General features: G+C 46.9%; 2 protein-coding genes across 2 annotated transcripts in view; both read right to left on the reverse strand.

The window, feature by feature from the left end:
- Nucleotides 1-17,390, reverse strand: part of LOC106587854 (unconventional myosin-IXAa) — a gene marked incomplete at its 3' end in the record, with an annotated part of 150,259 nt that overhangs the window by 112,025 nt on the left and 20,844 nt on the right. The window contains 1 exon segment of the mRNA XM_045689541.1: nt 5,820-6,799. Coding sequence (XP_045545497.1) covers nt 5,820-6,713 — 894 coding nt within the window.
- LOC123725096 (foot protein 1 variant 1-like) lies at nt 14,857-16,581 on the reverse strand. The gene is made up of 2 exons (XM_045688865.1): nt 15,780-16,581; nt 14,857-15,377 (listed from the first exon to the last, which is right to left on the reverse strand). The coding sequence occupies exons 1-2, from the start codon at nt 16,579-16,581 to the stop codon at nt 14,857-14,859; spliced, it is 1,323 nt and encodes a 440-aa protein (XP_045544821.1).

The following is a 17,390-nucleotide window of genomic DNA, read 5'->3' on the forward strand; positions in this document are numbered from 1 at the left end:
AAAAGACAGGAAGATATCTATTGCATACTCCTCGCCTCCTTCTTAAAACCCATTGGATGAGAAAGCCAGAGGTCCCTCCCCTCTGACCTTCTGCTCCAATGGGTTTTGAGAAAGAGGCAAGGAGAGAGGAGTATGGAATGGAGACACTCCCAGTGTCTTAATTCAACCTTAACAACAGTCTTAAAAGCTCTGTTAAGAATATTAGAGGGAAGCAGGATTCTGTTCCACACAACTAACTCGTAGAAATGCACCTTGGATGAATAGATTCTTGATTTAAACCGAGTTCACACTGTTACTTCCCTATACCTCTTAAAGCCACTGTCCCTTTTTGAGTAATCCAAGGTTAGACTGTCTGGGTGAGATGTGTTCCATCTCCAAGGTTAGAATGTCTGGGTGAGGTGTGTTCCATCTCCAAGGTTAGACTGTCTGGGTGAGGTGTGTTCCATCTCCAAGGTTAGACTGTCTGGGTGAGGTGTGTTCCATCTCCAAGGTTAGACTGTCTGGGTGAGGTGTGTTCCATCTCCAAGGTTAGACTGTCTGGGTGAGGTGTGTTCCATCTCCAAGGTTAGACTGTCTGGGTGAGGTGTGTTCCATCTCCAAGGTTAGACTGTCTGGGTGAGGTGTGTTCCATCTCCAAGGTTAGACTGTCTGGGTGAGGTGTGTTCCATCTACAAGGTTAGACTGTCTGGGTGAGGTGTGTTCCATCTCCAAGGTTAGACTGAGGTGTGTTCCATCTCCAAGGTTAGACTGAGGTGTGTTCCATCTCCAAGGTTAGACTGAGGTGTGTTCCATCTCCAAGGTTAGACTGTCTTGGTGAGGTGTGTTCCATCTCCAAGGTTAGACTGTCTGGGTGAGGTGTGTTCCATCTCCAAGGTTAGACTGTCTGGGTGAGGTGTGTTCCATCTCCAAGGTTAGACTGTCTGGGTGAGGTGTGTTCCATCTCCAAGGTTAGACTTGAGGTGTGTTCCATCTCCAAGGTTAGACTGAGTGTGTCATCTCCAAGGTTAGACTGAGGTGTGTTCCATCTCCAAGGTTAGACTTGGGTGAGGTGTGTTCCATCTCCAAGGTTAGACTGTCTGGGTGAGGTGTGTTCCATCTCCAAGGTTAGACGGGTGAGGTGTGTTCCATCTCCAAGGTTAGACTGTCGGTGAGGTGTGTTCCATCTCCAAGGTTAGACTGTCTTGGTGAGGTGTGTTCCATCTCCAAGGTTAGACTGTCTTGGTGAGGTGTGTTCCATCTCCAAGGTTAGACTGTCTGGGTGAGGTGTGTTCCATCTCCAAGGTTAGACTGTCTTGATGAGGAGTGTTCCATCTCCAAGGTTAGACTGTCTGGGTGAGGTGTGTTCCATCTCTAAGGTTAGACTGTCTTGGTGAGGAGTGTTCCATCTCCAAGGTTGGGGCCAGTTCCATGGTCAGTGATCATGAGCAAAGGAGACGAGGAAAGGAAGATGTCAATATTGGTACTAGTCAGCTATAGAGTGGACTGGACTAGGCCCTAGTTCCCTTAGTCCCCCTCTCCTAGTTCCCTTAGTCCCCCTCTCCTGGGCCTTAGCATTACTAAATCAGTAAAGGGTAGCTACGCAATCTCACTGTGCAAACAATTAAATGCTGCACCTCTGCACTCAAAAACCACTCAATTGTGCCGGCGTGTTAGAGATTAACCCACAGGGCTTACACATTAGCTGTCCAGAGTGGGAGACACACACATTAGCTGTCCAGAGTGGGAGACACACACATTAGCTGTCCAGAGTGGGAGACACACACATTAGCTGTCCAGAGTGGGAGACACACACATTAGCTGTCCAGAGTGGGAGACACACACATTAGCTGTCCAGAGTGGGAGACACACACATTAGCTGTCCAGAGTGGGAGACACACACATTAGCTGTCCAGAGTAGGAGACACACACATTAGCTGTCCAGAGTGGGAGACACACACATTAGCTGTCCAGAGTGGGAGACACACACATTAGCTGTCCAGAGTGGAGACACACACATTAGCTGTAAAAACACACAGAGGATGTAAAAAATAGCACCCCTTGATCTTGGTCACGTTTTGTCATTTCAAACACTTGGCTTTCAGACTGGTATCAGAAACTGCTTTAACAGTACGGCTGGATGAATCTAGAGCAATATTTCTCCCTCAAACACTTGACTTGTAATAGGCCTCCAGTATAGGTGTTCATGTTCTCATATAGAACGAGGCAAGTAAGTACTGTACGCCAATCAGGGTCAGGGTTGACCAAAACACCTGCTTGTCCAGTTCTTACAATTAGTTCAGAACACTAAAACTGTACACTTTCCAAAGCCACCTAAAACAATATAGTCCTCAGTCACACAGTACGAGTGTGGTGCCACTCTGAAGTCCTCCTCAAGGAATGTCAGAAGGAATGTGTACACTCCCACGTTCAATGAAACCCAAGCTACTGTAAACAGACTGTGGTCAAACGGCGAACCACCGATATGGAAAAAAGAGGATAGTTGCCAGGCTGTGTGGCTGTAGTTGCCAGGGTATTCTGGTGAAATAAGGTTCAGGTGTTGTTGTTGTGTGACATACAGATGAATGACAGAGGATGTGTGGGGGGGCTGTAAATCCCTCTGGAATGTTCAGAAAAAGAGGGTGCCCCAAAATAACCTACTGGGCTTGTTATTCAGACAACCTACGCCTCTGACAAAGGTAGCACAACTCAGTAATAAACAACTCATTTTGAGTTTGTCCTTCCTTCCAAGCTCTGTTGCCGCCCATCTCAACAGATTCAGAATTGATTTGATTGAACTATTATGTACTGACAACCTTGGCTGGTGCTTTGGGTTCTGGTCTGGTATCCAAAAACAAGGGGGAAACAGTGAAACAAGAAGGCACAACTGTAGCCATTCAGAAGCTGCTGTGGGCAGAGGAAAAAGCTCCTCTGTGTACAATATAATCCCTGCACAGCTGGATGAAAACTGCAATAAAGCTTTCTATAGAGCAGGAGGACTCTGGCCACAGGGACAGCTGGGGCCAGACATTGTTGCATAAGAACACACAGCTCATCCCATCTATCAGGTACAAACCAGGTTGATCATAGAGCAACGGTTTCTTCATTACTGGAAACTGTTTTTATTGCAACATCAACCACAGTTGCTGTACTACTACACAGACTGGCTGACACAAACAGCACGGTAGACTGGCTGACACAAACAGCACGGTAGACTGGCTGACACAAACAGCACGGTAGACTGGCTGACACAAACAGCACGGTAGACTGGCTGACACAAACAGCACGGTAGACTGGCTGACACAAACAGCACGGTAGACTGGCTGACACAAACAGCACGGTAGACTGGCTGACACAAACAGCACGGTAGACTGGCTGACACAAACAGCACTGTAGACTGGCTGACACAAACAGCACGGTAGACTGGCTGACACAAACAGCACGGTAGACTGGCTGACACAAACAGCACGGTAGACTGGCTGACACAAACAGCACGGTAGACTGGCTGACACAAACAGCACGGTAGACTGGCTGACACAAACAGCACGGTAGACTGGCTGACACAAACAGCACGGTAGACTGGCTGACACAAACAGCACGGTAGACTGGCTGACACAAACAGCACGGTAGACTGGCTGACACATACAGCACGGTAGACTGGCTGACACAAACAGCACGGTAGACTGGCTGACACAAACAGCACGGTAGACTGGCTGACACAAACAGCACGGTAGACTGGCTGACACAAACAGCACGGTAGACTGGCTGACACAAACAGCACGGTAGACTGGCTGACACAAACAGCACGGTAGACTGGCTGACACAAACAGCACGGTAGACTGGCTGACACAAACAGCACGGTAGACTGGCTGACACAAACAGCACGGTAGACTGGCTGACACAAACAGCACGGTAGACTGGCTGACACAAACAGCACGGTAGACTGGCTGACACAAACAGCACGGTAGACTGGCTGACACAAACAGCACGGTAGACTGGCTGACACAAACAGCACGGTAGACTGGCTGACACAAACAGCACTGTAGACTGGCTGACACAAACAGCTGTCATGACGTTGGCCTGGGGGTAGTTTATGACCCCCCCCCCCATAAATACCTTTCTCCCTTCCCTCTCTCGACTCTACAGAAGGAATCTTGAAAAGCCTTTGTTAAACATATAGAGTCTGGGAACATCAAAAGGTGGGGGGAAAGGAACCATATTTCGGTAATCCAACCAGTTGAAAATATGTGTTGGTACTTAATGAATATGATGTCAGTTCGGTTGTCATCTGAGACATTCTTATTAATGACAGGACGACAAACTCAAACTCATTCTTAGAAAGTCTTCACATTATAGTTATCAGATTCACATGAAATTGTTGTGCAATTTAAATGTTTAAATATGAAACTATTTGTGAAAAGATGAAATGTAATTTTAGCTTCCAAATGAGAGAATTGGGTTTTCATGAGTGAACTATGCTCAACTCATTGGCCCGCCCATGTGAACAGACATGGGTTGTAAACTATGCAACACACCCTTCTCTCCCTCCACTATATAAGCCCTTTACGAAAATATAACTTTCTGTTCCGGGTACATTAGGGCGACGGTCCAATGTCAGAAAGATTCAGATAATAAGCTGTTCCGAGGACGTGAGGACGACGGTCCCACGTTAAAAGGACTAAAATGTCAACTACAGAACTAAGCCAACCTCAGCGTGAGCTTTGGTTGCGAATGGTATGAACTTTGAGCTCTTATTCACTACAGAAGTGATACCTCCTAGCCGTTGAGTTAGCAGCGGCCGCTGTAAACGTGGGCTAGGAAAGGACGGACGACGGATACAGTCTAACACACAACGACGATACTACAACGTATCCAGTTTACCACCAGAGACATTCTTCCGAGGACAGGAAGATCTCTGTCGGGCAACACGGCCAGCATCTACGACCAACCTACTGAAGCGCAGCGCAGAGTAAATATTTATTGCATTTTCCTTTTCCAAATGGGCGGTAATTTAGAATGCATAAGATACTGTATTTACGATAGCATAGCTTCTCCCTTTGTTCCTCAGTCTTCCCGCTCTTTCACTCAAACCCAACCTCCTTTCCTTTGTGTAACCAGCCGTCATGTCTGCTCCGTCTACCAGGGACATTTTCTGTATGACATAATTTGCATTCTGTGTATATGTAATTCTGTGTGATTATTTAGGTATTTAGTAAATAAATAATTAAACCAAAGTTTGTATTGCTGATTCAACTTGTTAGCCAGGGTTTGTGAAGATAACCAAGAATTTACAACTTTCAGATGAGACTGAAATAAGGTGAGGATTAAATATTGAGTGCTATTGATGTAAAATATTACTAGGTTTTTAAGAGTTTATTCGGAAGATAACAGCGCTATAAACATTATTTCGTGGTGCCCCGACTTTCTAGTTAATTATCTTCCTGATTAGCGTAATCAGGTAATATTAATTACAGAGAAATGATTTTTATAGAATAGCATGTCATATCACTTAATCCGGCATAGCCAAAGACACGACACAGCATTGTAGACTGGCTGACAGAAACAGCATTGTAGACTGGCTGACAGAAACAGCATTGTAGACTGGCTGACTGAAACAGCATTGTAGACTGGCTAACTGAAACAGCATTGTAGACTGGCTAACTGAAACAGCATTGTAGACTGGCTAACTGAAACAGCATTGTAGACTGGCTGACTGAAACAGAACAAAAGCATTTTGGCTCATTTTGTATCCATGAGAGGAAAACAGCACCAGAAAACTCAGCGACAAAATAACCATCACTGTTACAAATTCCAAAGGATTTTTATTGCACGGGTGTCCTTACCTCCAACACTGGCCCTGCCCCCAGAATGATCTGCTCCACCCCGCTGGCGAATCCCTTCTGGCTGAGGGCGGTCAGGTGGTGAATCAGGAAGTTGGTGCTCTGGGTCTTTCCCGAGCCGCTCTCCCCAGAGATGACGATGCACTGGTTCCTCCGCCGCTGCAGCATGGCATGGTAGGCCACATCCGCCACGGCGTAGATGTGCGGCTCCAGGTCTCCCAGAGCGTGGTTGTCGTACATCTTGACGTACTTAGGGTTATAGATGGGGAGGAACTGGAAGGGGTTAATGACAATGAGGATGCTGCCTACGTAGGTGTAAATCCTCTCCTGGCGGAAGCGCGAGCGTAGGTTGTCCAGCAGCGAGCGCTCGGTGAGCTCCGGCAGGCAGCACAAGTCGGCGTGGTCACCCCTGACCTCCTCCTGTGGCAACAGGCCACGCTCCGTCATGCGCCGGCGCTCCTCGGTCACACGCAGCCACATCTGCAGGCTGCCGCCGTAGTGGATGGAGCCATCCAGATTCTTCTGCCGCAGCAGGAAGCGGTAGTCCTCCCCGCCGCCTGAGCCTGAGCGCTGCTCCAGAGCCCCGCGGGGCCACAGCATCATCCGCTGGACTGGGCAGTCACTGGGGTTCAGGATCCATTCTTCCCCGCCAAATTCCTTGACTTCGGCTAGCACATAGCAGCGGTCGCGGTCCAGACGCAGGCGCTCCAGGCAGCGCTCGATGGCCTCGGCGGCCGTGGTGCTTTTGCGGGCGCTGACGGGGCAGTAGATGGTGCCCTCGGCCAGGGAGCCCGGATAGATGCGCAGGGTGAACTCCGAGTCCTCGTAGCGTCCTCGCCTGCCCAGCGTGCCCACGCCGCCGATCCCACCGCCGTGGCCGCCATCACGAGCGCTCATGGTGTCACAGGGGTTCCCATTAGCAGTCACTTGACCTTGCACGTCCTTCACTAGGCCGGATGGGAGACTGCCTCAAGACATCACCGCTGGAGGAGACAGAGAAATAGAGGAGGGTTAGAGATGACAAGACAACACACAGAGAGGTTAACACCGTAAATCATTCGTCACTGAATCCACCCCAAAAAATTGCATTTCATGTTATTATGTAATCTATGACAAATGTCCAAATGAGTTTATAGCTGGCTGGCCAACATAAAGAGACTGGAACATTCAGGGATAACAGCATCTGGGCCGACTAGATTACACTGCACAGCAGCAGCAGTCCATCCCCATGCCAAGACTAGCAGCTGCCAGCTTCTCCACTGAACACACAATAACACCATTCAAAACCTTAATATACACCCAAAGGTCCTGATGGGGTGACTGGTGTCCACAGAGAGAAGAGAAGAGCATTATGAGACAGTCAGAGACAAAACATCTGTCCAACTGGACTGTCCTAAACTCATCAACACTTTGTGACAACTACTTATGTAAAAAGGCTTTATAAAATACATTTGATTGAAGGATGGACAATATAAATGGGCTAAAAATCGGTGCAGAGGGTAGTGCGTACGGCCCAGTACATCACTGGGGCCAAGCTTCCTGCCATCCAGGACCTCTATACCAGGCGGTGTCAGAGGAAGGCCTAAAAAAATTAAAAATAAAAATAAAAAATGTCGAAAACTCCAGCAACCGTAGTCATAGACTGTTTTCTCTGCTACCGCACGACAAGCGGTACCGGAGTGCCAAGTCTAGGTCCAAAAGGCTTCTTAACAGCCATAAGACTCCTGAACATCTAATCAAATGGCTACCAAGGCTATTTGCATTGCCCCCACCCTCATTTTTAACACTGCTGCTACTCTCTGTTGATTCTCTTTTACCTCTACCTACATATTACCTCGACTAACCATTTCCCCCGCACATTGACTCTGTATGTAGCCTCGCTACTGTTATATTTTGTTGCTCCTTAATTATTTGTTATTTTTACATTTTTCTTGTAATAAAAAAATAAAAAGTTGTACTTTTCTTAAAAATGCATTGTTGGTTAAGGGCTTGTAAGTAAGCATTTCACTGTAAGGTCCGCACCTGTTGTATTCGGCACATGTGACAAACATTTGATTTGATGTAATTGAAACTGGGCGTACAGTCGCACCCTCCTGTATGTCGAGCCATTTGAATGTAAACTTTTTTGTTGTTAATCAAAATGCATTTCTGGGCAGAAATTCCGTTTGGAACATGTGAACTTTCATGTGCCTTAATAACAAACTTGTATGCCATCTGTAAATACGAATAAAATTGTTAACCTGTTAGGGCTAGGGGGCAGTATTGACACGGCTGGATAAAAAACATACCCGATTTAATCTGGTTACCACTCCTACCCAGTAACTAGAATATGCATATACTTATTACATATGGATAGAAAACACCCTAAATTTTCTAAAACTGTTTGAATGGTGTCTGTGAGTATAACAGAACTCAAATGGCAGGTCAAAACCTGAGAGATTCCTTTACAGGAAGTGGCCTGTCTGACCATTTGTTGAACTTCTTTTCCATCTCTATCATTTACTAAGGATCTCTGCTCTAACGTGACACTTCCCACGTCGTCCATAGGCGCTCAGAGCCTGGGAAAAAACAGAATGTCGTCATTCCAGCCCCAGGCTGAAACACATTATCGCCTTTCTCAAGTGGCCGATCAAGGGACACTGGCTTATGCGCGTGACCCCGACCGCCCCCGCCTTTGGGATTTTTTTCCTCTGTTTGCCGAAAAGGAGATTCCCTGTCGGAATATTATCGCTTTTCTACGAGAAAAATGTCGTAAAAATTGATTTTAAACAGCGGTTGACATGCTTCGAAGTACGGTAATGGAATATTTAGAATTTTATTGTCACGAATTGCGCCATGCGCGTGACACTTCTTTACTATTTCGGATAGTGTCTGGAACGCATCGAACAAAACGCCGCTATTCGGATATAACGATGGATTATTTTGGACCAAACCAACATTTGTTATTGAAGTAGCAGTCCTGGGTGTGTATTCTGACGAAGACAACAAAAGGTAATGAAACTTTTATAATAGTAAATATGATTATGGTGAGTGCTAAACTTGCCGGGTGTCTAAATAGCGAGCCCGTGATGCCTGGGCTATGTACTTAGAATATTGCAAAATGTGCTTTCACCAAAAAGCTATTTTAAAATCGGACATATCGAGTGCATAGAGGAGGTCTGTATCTATAATTCTTAAAATAATTGTTATGCTTTTTGTGAACGTTTATCGTGAGTAATTTAGTAAAATGTTTGCGAATTCCCGGAAGTTTGCGGGGGGTATGCTAGTTCTGAACGTCACATGCTAATGTAAAAAGCTGGTTTTTGATATAAATATGAACTTGATTGAACAAAACATGCATGTATTGTATAACATAATGTCCTAGGGTTGTCATCTGATGAAGATCATCAAAGGTGAGTGCTGCATTTAGCTGTCTTCTGGGTTTTGGTGACATTATATGCTGGCTTGAAAAATGGGTGTCTGATTATTTCTGGCTTGGTACTCTGCTGACATAATCTAATGTTTTGCTTTCGTTGTAAAGCCTTTTTGAAATCGGACAGTGTGGTTAGATTAACGAGAGTCTAGTCTTTAAATAGCTGTAAAATAGTCATATGTTTGAGAAATTGAAGTAATAGGATTTTTAAGGTTTTGAAAATCGCGCCACAGGATAGCAGTGGCTGTTACGTAGGTGGGACGAATTCGTCCCGCCTAGCCTAGAGAGGTTAAATTACGAGCCTAGTTGGTTTAGCCGCAGAAAAAGACAGCAACCTTCCCGCTAGTCATGATTGGCTGAGATCATGAGTGAGCTGGACATGCAGAGAGATAAGTTTGGATTGGTCTTCCATGTAGCACGCTTCTATCTGTAACATGAGCTAGCTTGTCAGTATGTGTAGGAAATCCTTTCTAACACCGTTTTTTTTAGAAGATATCATCTAGTAGACTGTATAAGTGTTGCTCTCCACTTTCTGCAGGGCCGAGTTTTGAAATCAGTGGAATTAGACTACGATAGCTAAGGAGATTCTGGCGTTTGATTGCAAATATGCAGACAGAGTCAAAAAGAGAACACACAGAAGGCTGTTGTATATAACACCCGTCTCCGGATTACATATTCAAACTAAGGGCAACCATGGCATCCGACACAGTGAGGGAGAAGTGTCCATCTATGTATACGGGTAAGATTGAAAGTAGCTAGCTACATTCAGATATTACACGTTTCTAATTTTGTCAGAAAGTCATTTTCATTTCAAGTGTACTGCTAGCTGGCGGTCTCGCTAGCTAATGTTACGTGTATGATCTGTGTAGTTATATTATTCATATCTCAGAGCCATTTGCATTGCTAGTTATAGCCTAATGTTAGCTAGCTAACATTGAACCTGGTTGGTTAGCTACCTGTAGACTCATGCAGGGTAGTAACGTTATGAGTTGGGATTAAGGTTCATTGTTTAGCTAGCTAGCTACATGTCTACATATGCAAGTAACCATTTCAATAGAATGTTCATGACGTCACCGCGACAACTGTCGATAGACGTAGCTGGAATAAATTAATACACCCGTAGTATAAACCAGCCTTTAGTCATGAAACCTTTGGTTGTTTAGTGCATGGCCTCACATGTGAATCCTTAACCTGTTGGGGATAGGGGGCAGTATTTGCACGGCCGGATAAAAAACGTACCCGATTTAATCTGGTTACTACTCCTGCCCAGTAACTAGAATATGCATATAATTATTGGCTTTGGATAGAAAACACCCTAAAGTTTCTAAAACTGTTTGAATGGTGTCTGTGAGTATAACAGAACTCATGTGGCAGGCAAAAACCTGAGAAGATTCCTTACAGGAAGTGGCCTGTCTGACAAGTTCTTGTTCTTCTTGGCTCTGTTTATTGAAAACTGAGGATCTTTGCTGTAACGTGACACTTCCTACGGCTCCCATAGTCTCTCGGAACCCGGGAAAAAGCTGAATGATGTAATTCCAGCCTCTGGCTGAAAAACATTAGCGCGTTTGGATAGTGGCCGGTCAGAGTACCAGACTGAGGCTCGTGCCCGAGTCGACCCCATGTTTTATTTTCTTTCGTCTTTGAACCTAAACACGCTTTCCCGGTCGGAATATTATCGCTTTTTTACGAGAAAAATGATTTTAAACAGCGGTTGACATGCTTCAAAGTACGGTAATGGAATATTTAGAATTTTTTCGTCACGAAATGCGTCGTGCGCGTCACCCTTCTTTACCATTCGGATAGTGTCTTGAACGCACGAACAAAACAGAGGATATTTGAACATAACTATGGATTATTTTGAACCAAACCAACATTTGTTATTGAAGTAGAAGTCCTGGGAGTGCATTCTGACGAAGAACAGCAAAGGTAATAACATTTTTCTTATAGTAAATCTGACTTTGGTGAGGGCTAAACTTGGTGGGTGTCTAAATAGGTAGCCCTGTGATGCCGGGCTATCTACTCAGAATATTGCAAAATGTGCTTTCACCGAAAAGCTATTTTAAAATCGGACATAGCGAGTGCATAGAGGAGTTCTGTATCTATAATTCTTAAAATAATTGTTATGTTTTTTGTGAACGTTTATCATGAGTAATTTAGTAAATTCACCGGAAGTTTGCGGGGGGTATGCTAGTTCTGAACGTCACATGCTAATGTAAAAAGCTGGTTTTTGATATAAATATGAACTTGATTGAACAAAACATGCATGTATTGTATAACATAATGTCCTAGGGTTGTCATCTGATGAAGATCATCAAAGGTTAGTGCTGCATTTAGCTGTGGTTTGGGTTTATGTGACATTATATGCTAGCTTGAAAAATGGGTGTCTGATTATTTCTGGCTGGGTACTCTGCTGACATAATCTAATGTTTTGCTTTCGTTGTAAAGCCTTTTTGAAATCGGACAGTGTGGTTAGATTAACGAGAGTCTTGTCTTTAAAATGGTGTAAAATAGTCATATGTTTGAGAAATTGAAGTAATAGCATTTCTAAGGTATTTGAATAACGCGCCACGGGATTCAACTGGCTGTTGAGTAGGTGGGACGATTTTGTCCCGCCGACCCTAGAGAGGTTAAAGAGCTGGGTGGGGCTAAGGCTTTAGAGGGTGTGAACGATGCTGAATGGGTGTAGACAAAGAATTATTGAATGTCCAATACCAGAGCCAATGAGAACCATTTGCCATGTGAACATGATTGTGTTTACCACAATTCCTCTCACAATGTATCAGCTAGAAACATACACAGATGCTGCTTTGTCAGTCCAATATATGGTGTTATTTCTGTTGCTAAGGACCAAACTGTTCCTGCCCATAAAAACCTGCATGTGGGGAGAAAAAAAATGAAAACAGGAAATGGAACAGGGAAGCATATAGGTGGCACGCCATCGCCAGCTGGGTCCTAATACAATGCTGCACCCTTCTCTCCAATTTCCTGCCGGCCTACATTCAACCCCCCCCCCCCACTTGCCTGCATGCGTCCAACACACACACCCCTGCTAACCAGATTGTATAAGGCGCACTTGTATTAATGGTGCACTTCGCTCTGTCTGTGTCTGTGTCTGTGTGTGTGTCTGTGTGTGTGTGTGTGTGTGGGCCGGGTGGTGGAGCAGATGGACAGTGCACTGCTTAAAGGATAGGGGTTAATAGATTTAGGGTTGTTCTCCCTCCGTGGCTGACTGGCTGGCCATGCCGAACCATGTTCACCACATCAGGACAATCAACTAATGCTCTCCTCCAGGGAATCACCAGCCCTTATCAATCACCGCAACTGTCTGGGTGGGGTCTAGAATCTCATCTCCAGTTTGGATTGGAGAGGCACAATCCTTTTATTCACAGCTGAGGTAGAGGGGGGAGCTTGTGTCAGCCCAAGACTGAAGCTGATTATGGGGTGGAGTGCATAACGTTAGAGGATTGTATGTTTGCAGGGTGGGTGGTAAAGTACTGTGTATTGATTAGTAGAAGTACCGTACATGACAACTGTATATTCAATCAAATAAAACATAGTGTCCAGGTTATAAACAGTGTAGAGTAGACCATACTCACTGATGATTACAACCAGCAATCTGTTTTTAAACGGCCAGTAAAACTACACAACTATAGGCCCAAGTCAACACATTCCTTCCAGCAGGAGAATTAGGCTATAGTAGTATACTCTAAAGAACAGTGGCCTAGACACTCGTAACCCCATAACAACACGTTACACCGTCAACACACTCTGATACAGTGTCAATATGAATCAGTGAACACACCCTGTACGGCCAGGGACAGAATATCACATTGCTGTTGCCGCATTCTGAAACTATTATCCATTTGACTGGCAAACAAAAACTGAACAATCTTGCCATTTGCTGAAGCAAATGTCCTGAGACAGAGAGAAGAGATATACAGATAGACAAGGCCCTGCAAAGACAGAGACAGAGAAAGACCCGAGAGACAGAGGGACATAGACAGAGAGAGAATGTCTAAGCCATGATGTAATGGTGCCTGAGGACAGTGAGCGCTGCTGTTTGTGGGGACTAATAGAGGTCCCGTGGTGGACCTTTTCTATTGGTGGGTTCAGTGTGACACAGCACACTGAACCCACAGGGACAAAAACGTCCCGCAGTGTGTGTGTGTGTGTGTGTGTGTGTGTCACTTTCCAAGTTCCCTCTACATTTCAGTCAGTAAAGAAACTGACTCACTAACAGGGAAACAATGGGAAAGGGTCACCCACTCAGAGGAGGGTAGAATGTATTAGTGCTGACTGATTAAATGGCTGTCGTTGTGAGAGAAGTGGAGGACGGAGTTGGGCCGGTTTAAGTTACTACGTCATGGTTTTGAGAAGCTGTGTGTCATCAACCGCAAACACACCGACAGCTGACCATGTCAGACAACGGGCATTGTTAGATCTCCTGTACCACTTTATTAAGAATGTGTGTATGTATGCATTTACATGGCATAGCATATATGTTCTGGACCATGCATCACCTATAGTACTGCATTAGAACCTAATGGGTCGTGGAGAGCCAGACTCCTCCATAATATCTATACTGGTCCTGTCCCTCTTCCTCTACAAGGGCTCCAGAGATGTGGGGGAAAAGCCACCGAACACTTAGCAAGTCAGAGAAAGGAAATTGCACTTTGGACACAAAACACATTACAACAGTACATTCATACAGCCATAAAGAAAAATGCAGAGAACATGGCTTGTGAAAAACAGGCATGAAACACAGAACAGAACAGTCGACTAAGCTCAAAGCTCAATGTGCTAAGTGCTTTGGTTTGTCATAACTGGCAAAAACTCTGAGCAGCCAATAGCAAGCCTTAAATTAAAGCTCCTTATGTTTGGCATTATGGATTGTGATAGAATACAGAGGGGAGAAGTCTTAATTAGCCAAACGACTCAATTAAATTCCAGAATTAAGGGGAGGGGGGGGGGGGGGGTTCTATCGCTGGCAGCCCTGGGCATTCAACCAGCGGAGGCAGAGAGGATCATGGGATATCTGGCTGAGTGAGGGGGTACAGTAAGCAGGGCAAGATCTGGTCACAAGAGCACAATAATGAGTCTGGTGTTTGGTGGGAAAAGACAGTTGAAGAGGAGTGACATAACACAGGACTGCTGTGTGTGTGTGTGTGTGTGTGTGTGTGTGTGTGTGTGTGTGTGTGTGTGTGTGTGTGTGTGTGTGTGTGAGAGAGAGTGTGTGTGCGCGCAAGGGGCCCCAAAACCTTTTCCCTTGTGACTCAGCGGCACCATTGTGACTCAGCGGCACTAGTTATGACCTTGTCAACAGGGATGCTACAATTCAGCATGAAGTCAATGACTTCACAGTTACACTGTTAAGAGAGTGTTAGTGAAGCAGTGTTATCGAGCCAAGCATTGAGTCAAAGACTACTGGATTTGAGCATCTTTTTTCAAGCCACTTCTACAAGAGGGAGGGCCCATCTTCTAGGCCACTTCTGCAGGAGGGCCCGTCTTGTAGGCCACTTCTGCAGGAGGGCCCGTCTTCTAGGCCACTTCTGCAGGAGGGCCCGTCTTCTAGGCCACTTCTGCAGGAGGGCCCGTCTTCTAGGCCACTTCTGCAGGAGGGCCCGTCTTCTAGGCCACTTCTGCAGGAGGGCCCGTCTTGTAGGCCACTTCTGCAGGAGGGCCCGTCTTGTAGGCCACTTCTGCAGGAGGGCCCGTCTTGTAGGCCACTTCTGCAGGAGGGCCCGTCTTGTAGGCCACTTCTGCAGGAGGGCCCGTCTTGTAGGCCACTTCTGCAGGAGGGCCCGTCTTGTAGGCCACTTCTGCAGGAGGGCCCGTCTTGTAGGCCACTTCTGCAGGAGGGCCCGTCTTGTAGGCCACTTCTGCAGGAGGGCCCGTCTTGTAGGCCACTTCTGCAGGAGGGCCCGTCTTGTAGGCCACTTCTGCAGGAGGGCCCGTCTTGTAGGCCACTTCTGCAGGAGGGCCCGTCTTGTAGGCCACTTCTGCAGGAGGGCCCGTCTTGTAGGCCACTTCTGCAGGAGGGCCCGTCTTGTAGGCCACTTCTACAGGAGGGCCCGTCTTGTAGGCCACTTCTGCAGGAGGGCCCGTCTTGTAGGCCACTTCTGCAGGAGGGCCCGTCTTGTAGGCCACTTCTGCAGGAGGGCCCGTCTTCTAGGCCACTTCTGCAGGAGGGCCCGTCTTCTAGGCCACTTCTGCAGGAGGGCCCGTCTTGTAGGCCACTTCTGCAGGAGGGCCCGTCTTCTAGGCCACTTCTGCAGGAGGGCCCGTCTTCTAGGCCACTTCTGCAGGAGGGCCCGTCTTCTAGGCCACTTCTGCAGGAGGGCCCGTCTTCTAGGCCACTTCTGCAGGAGGGCCCGTCTTCTAGGCCACTTCTGCAGGAGGGCCCGTCTTCTAGGCCACTTCTGCAGGAGGGCCCGTCTTCTAGGCCACTTCTGCAGGAGGGCCCGTCTTCTAGGCCACTTCTGCAGGAGGGCCCGTCTTCTAGGCCACTTCTGCAGGAGGGCCCGTCTTCTAGGCCACTTCTGCAGGAGGGCCCGTCTTGTAGGCCACTTCTGCAGGAGGGCCCGTCTTGTAGGCCACTTCTGCAGGAGGGCCCGTCTTGTAGGCCACTTCTGCAGGAGGGCCCGTCTTGTAGGCCACTTCTACAGGAGGGCCCGTCTTGTAGGCCACTTCTACAGGAGGGCCCGTCTTGTAGGCCACTTCTACAGGAGGGCCCGTCTTGTAGGCCACTTCTACAGGAGGGCCCGTCTTGTAGGCCACTTCTACAGGAGGGCCCGTCTTGTAGGCCACTTCTGCAGGAGGGCCCGTCTTGTAGGCCACTTCTGCAGGAGGGCCAGTCTTGTAGGCCACTTCTGCAGGAGGGCCAGTCTTGTAGGCCACTTCTGCAGGAGGGCCCGTCTTGTAGGCCACTTCTACAGGAGGGCCAGTCTTGTAGGCCACTTCTACAGGAGGGCCCGTCTTGTAGGCCACTTCTGCAGGAGGGCCCGTCTTGTAGGCCACTTCTGCAGGAGGGCCCGTCTTGTAGGCCACTTCTGCAGGAGGGTCCGTCTTGTAGGCCACTTCTGCAGGAGGGCCCGTCTTGTAGGCCACTTCTGCAGGAGGGCCCGTCTTGTAGGCCACTTCTACAGGAGGGCCAGTCTTGTAGGCCACTTCTACAGGAGGGCCCGTCTTGTAGGCCACTTCTACAGGAGGGCCCGTCTTGTAGGCCACTTCTACAGGAGGGCCCGTCTTGTAGGCCACTTCTACAGGAGGGCCCGTCTTGTAGGCCAATTCTGCAGGAGGGCCCGTCTTGTAGGCCAATTCTGCAGGAGGGCCCGTCTTGTAGGCCCGGGACATTGCAAAGCAAAACTTTGCCAAAATACAATAGTGACTTAATTCAACCACTAGTTTCTAACCAATTGGTTGACTGCATAGTCATCAGGGGGATGTTTCCCTTTTGTCTTGCTTGACCTGATGGGAAAGAAGATCTGCAGCTGCTGGCACCGCAGCCAATGATTCTGTTACAAGTCAGCTCAGAGCGGTAAAACTATTTGAATTCCAAATCAGCCGTGCAACCTCCTCTTCAGTCTCCAACTCCTACAGTCTAATCTCACCGGTAGTTAGACTTATTATGCAAATAATTATAAACAAAACACAAGCAACAGTGTGCCAACAAATAGAATGTTCCCTCAAAAGGTCGACATTTCAAATATTTATTTTCATACATTGTTCATTCCAGATCCAGAACAAAACACTGAGGTGGGACTTAGAAGTTAAAGTTCACAGCACAAATCCCAGTATAGGCTACAGCATTGCACTTAAACGCCTTCTCCCCAGAGTTTCAAGGACATAAACATTCAAATTCCCTCATCTTTTGACTTGAAGAGGAAAAGCAAGCATGGACGTATGCCCCGACTCCTGAAGCAAACTGAGGTGTCTCTCAACCCAACCAATATGCAGTACACATACCAGACATCTTCAATGTTATGAGTAGGTGGCATTAAGCCACTGAGTCCCTCAAAGTAAAAGAAGAAAAGTCTGGTTTTAAGACAGCAACAACATAACTGCTTAGACTGATAACTAAGTGTAGCTCTTTCAGGTCTTTAAACAGAGAGTTGGGGTACAACCATTCTTCCAGTACGTTGAGTGTGTCTCTGTAGTGAACA

This window comes from Salmo salar, chromosome ssa11, assembly GCF_905237065.1.
Source record: "Salmo salar chromosome ssa11, Ssal_v3.1, whole genome shotgun sequence".
Lineage (NCBI taxonomy): Eukaryota > Metazoa > Chordata > Actinopteri > Salmoniformes > Salmonidae > Salmo > Salmo salar.

Bases quoted from the DNA above. Each gene is read 5' to 3' on its own strand.
- LOC123725096 (XM_045688865.1), bottom strand. From the start codon at position 16,581: ATGTCCCGGGCCTACAAGACGGGCCCTCCTGCAGAATTGGCCTACAAG. The intron at 15,378-15,779 runs GCCCTCCTGCAG...GCCCTCCTGCAG, and splicing joins AGAAGTGGCCTACAAGACGG to AAGTGGCCTACAAGACGGGC.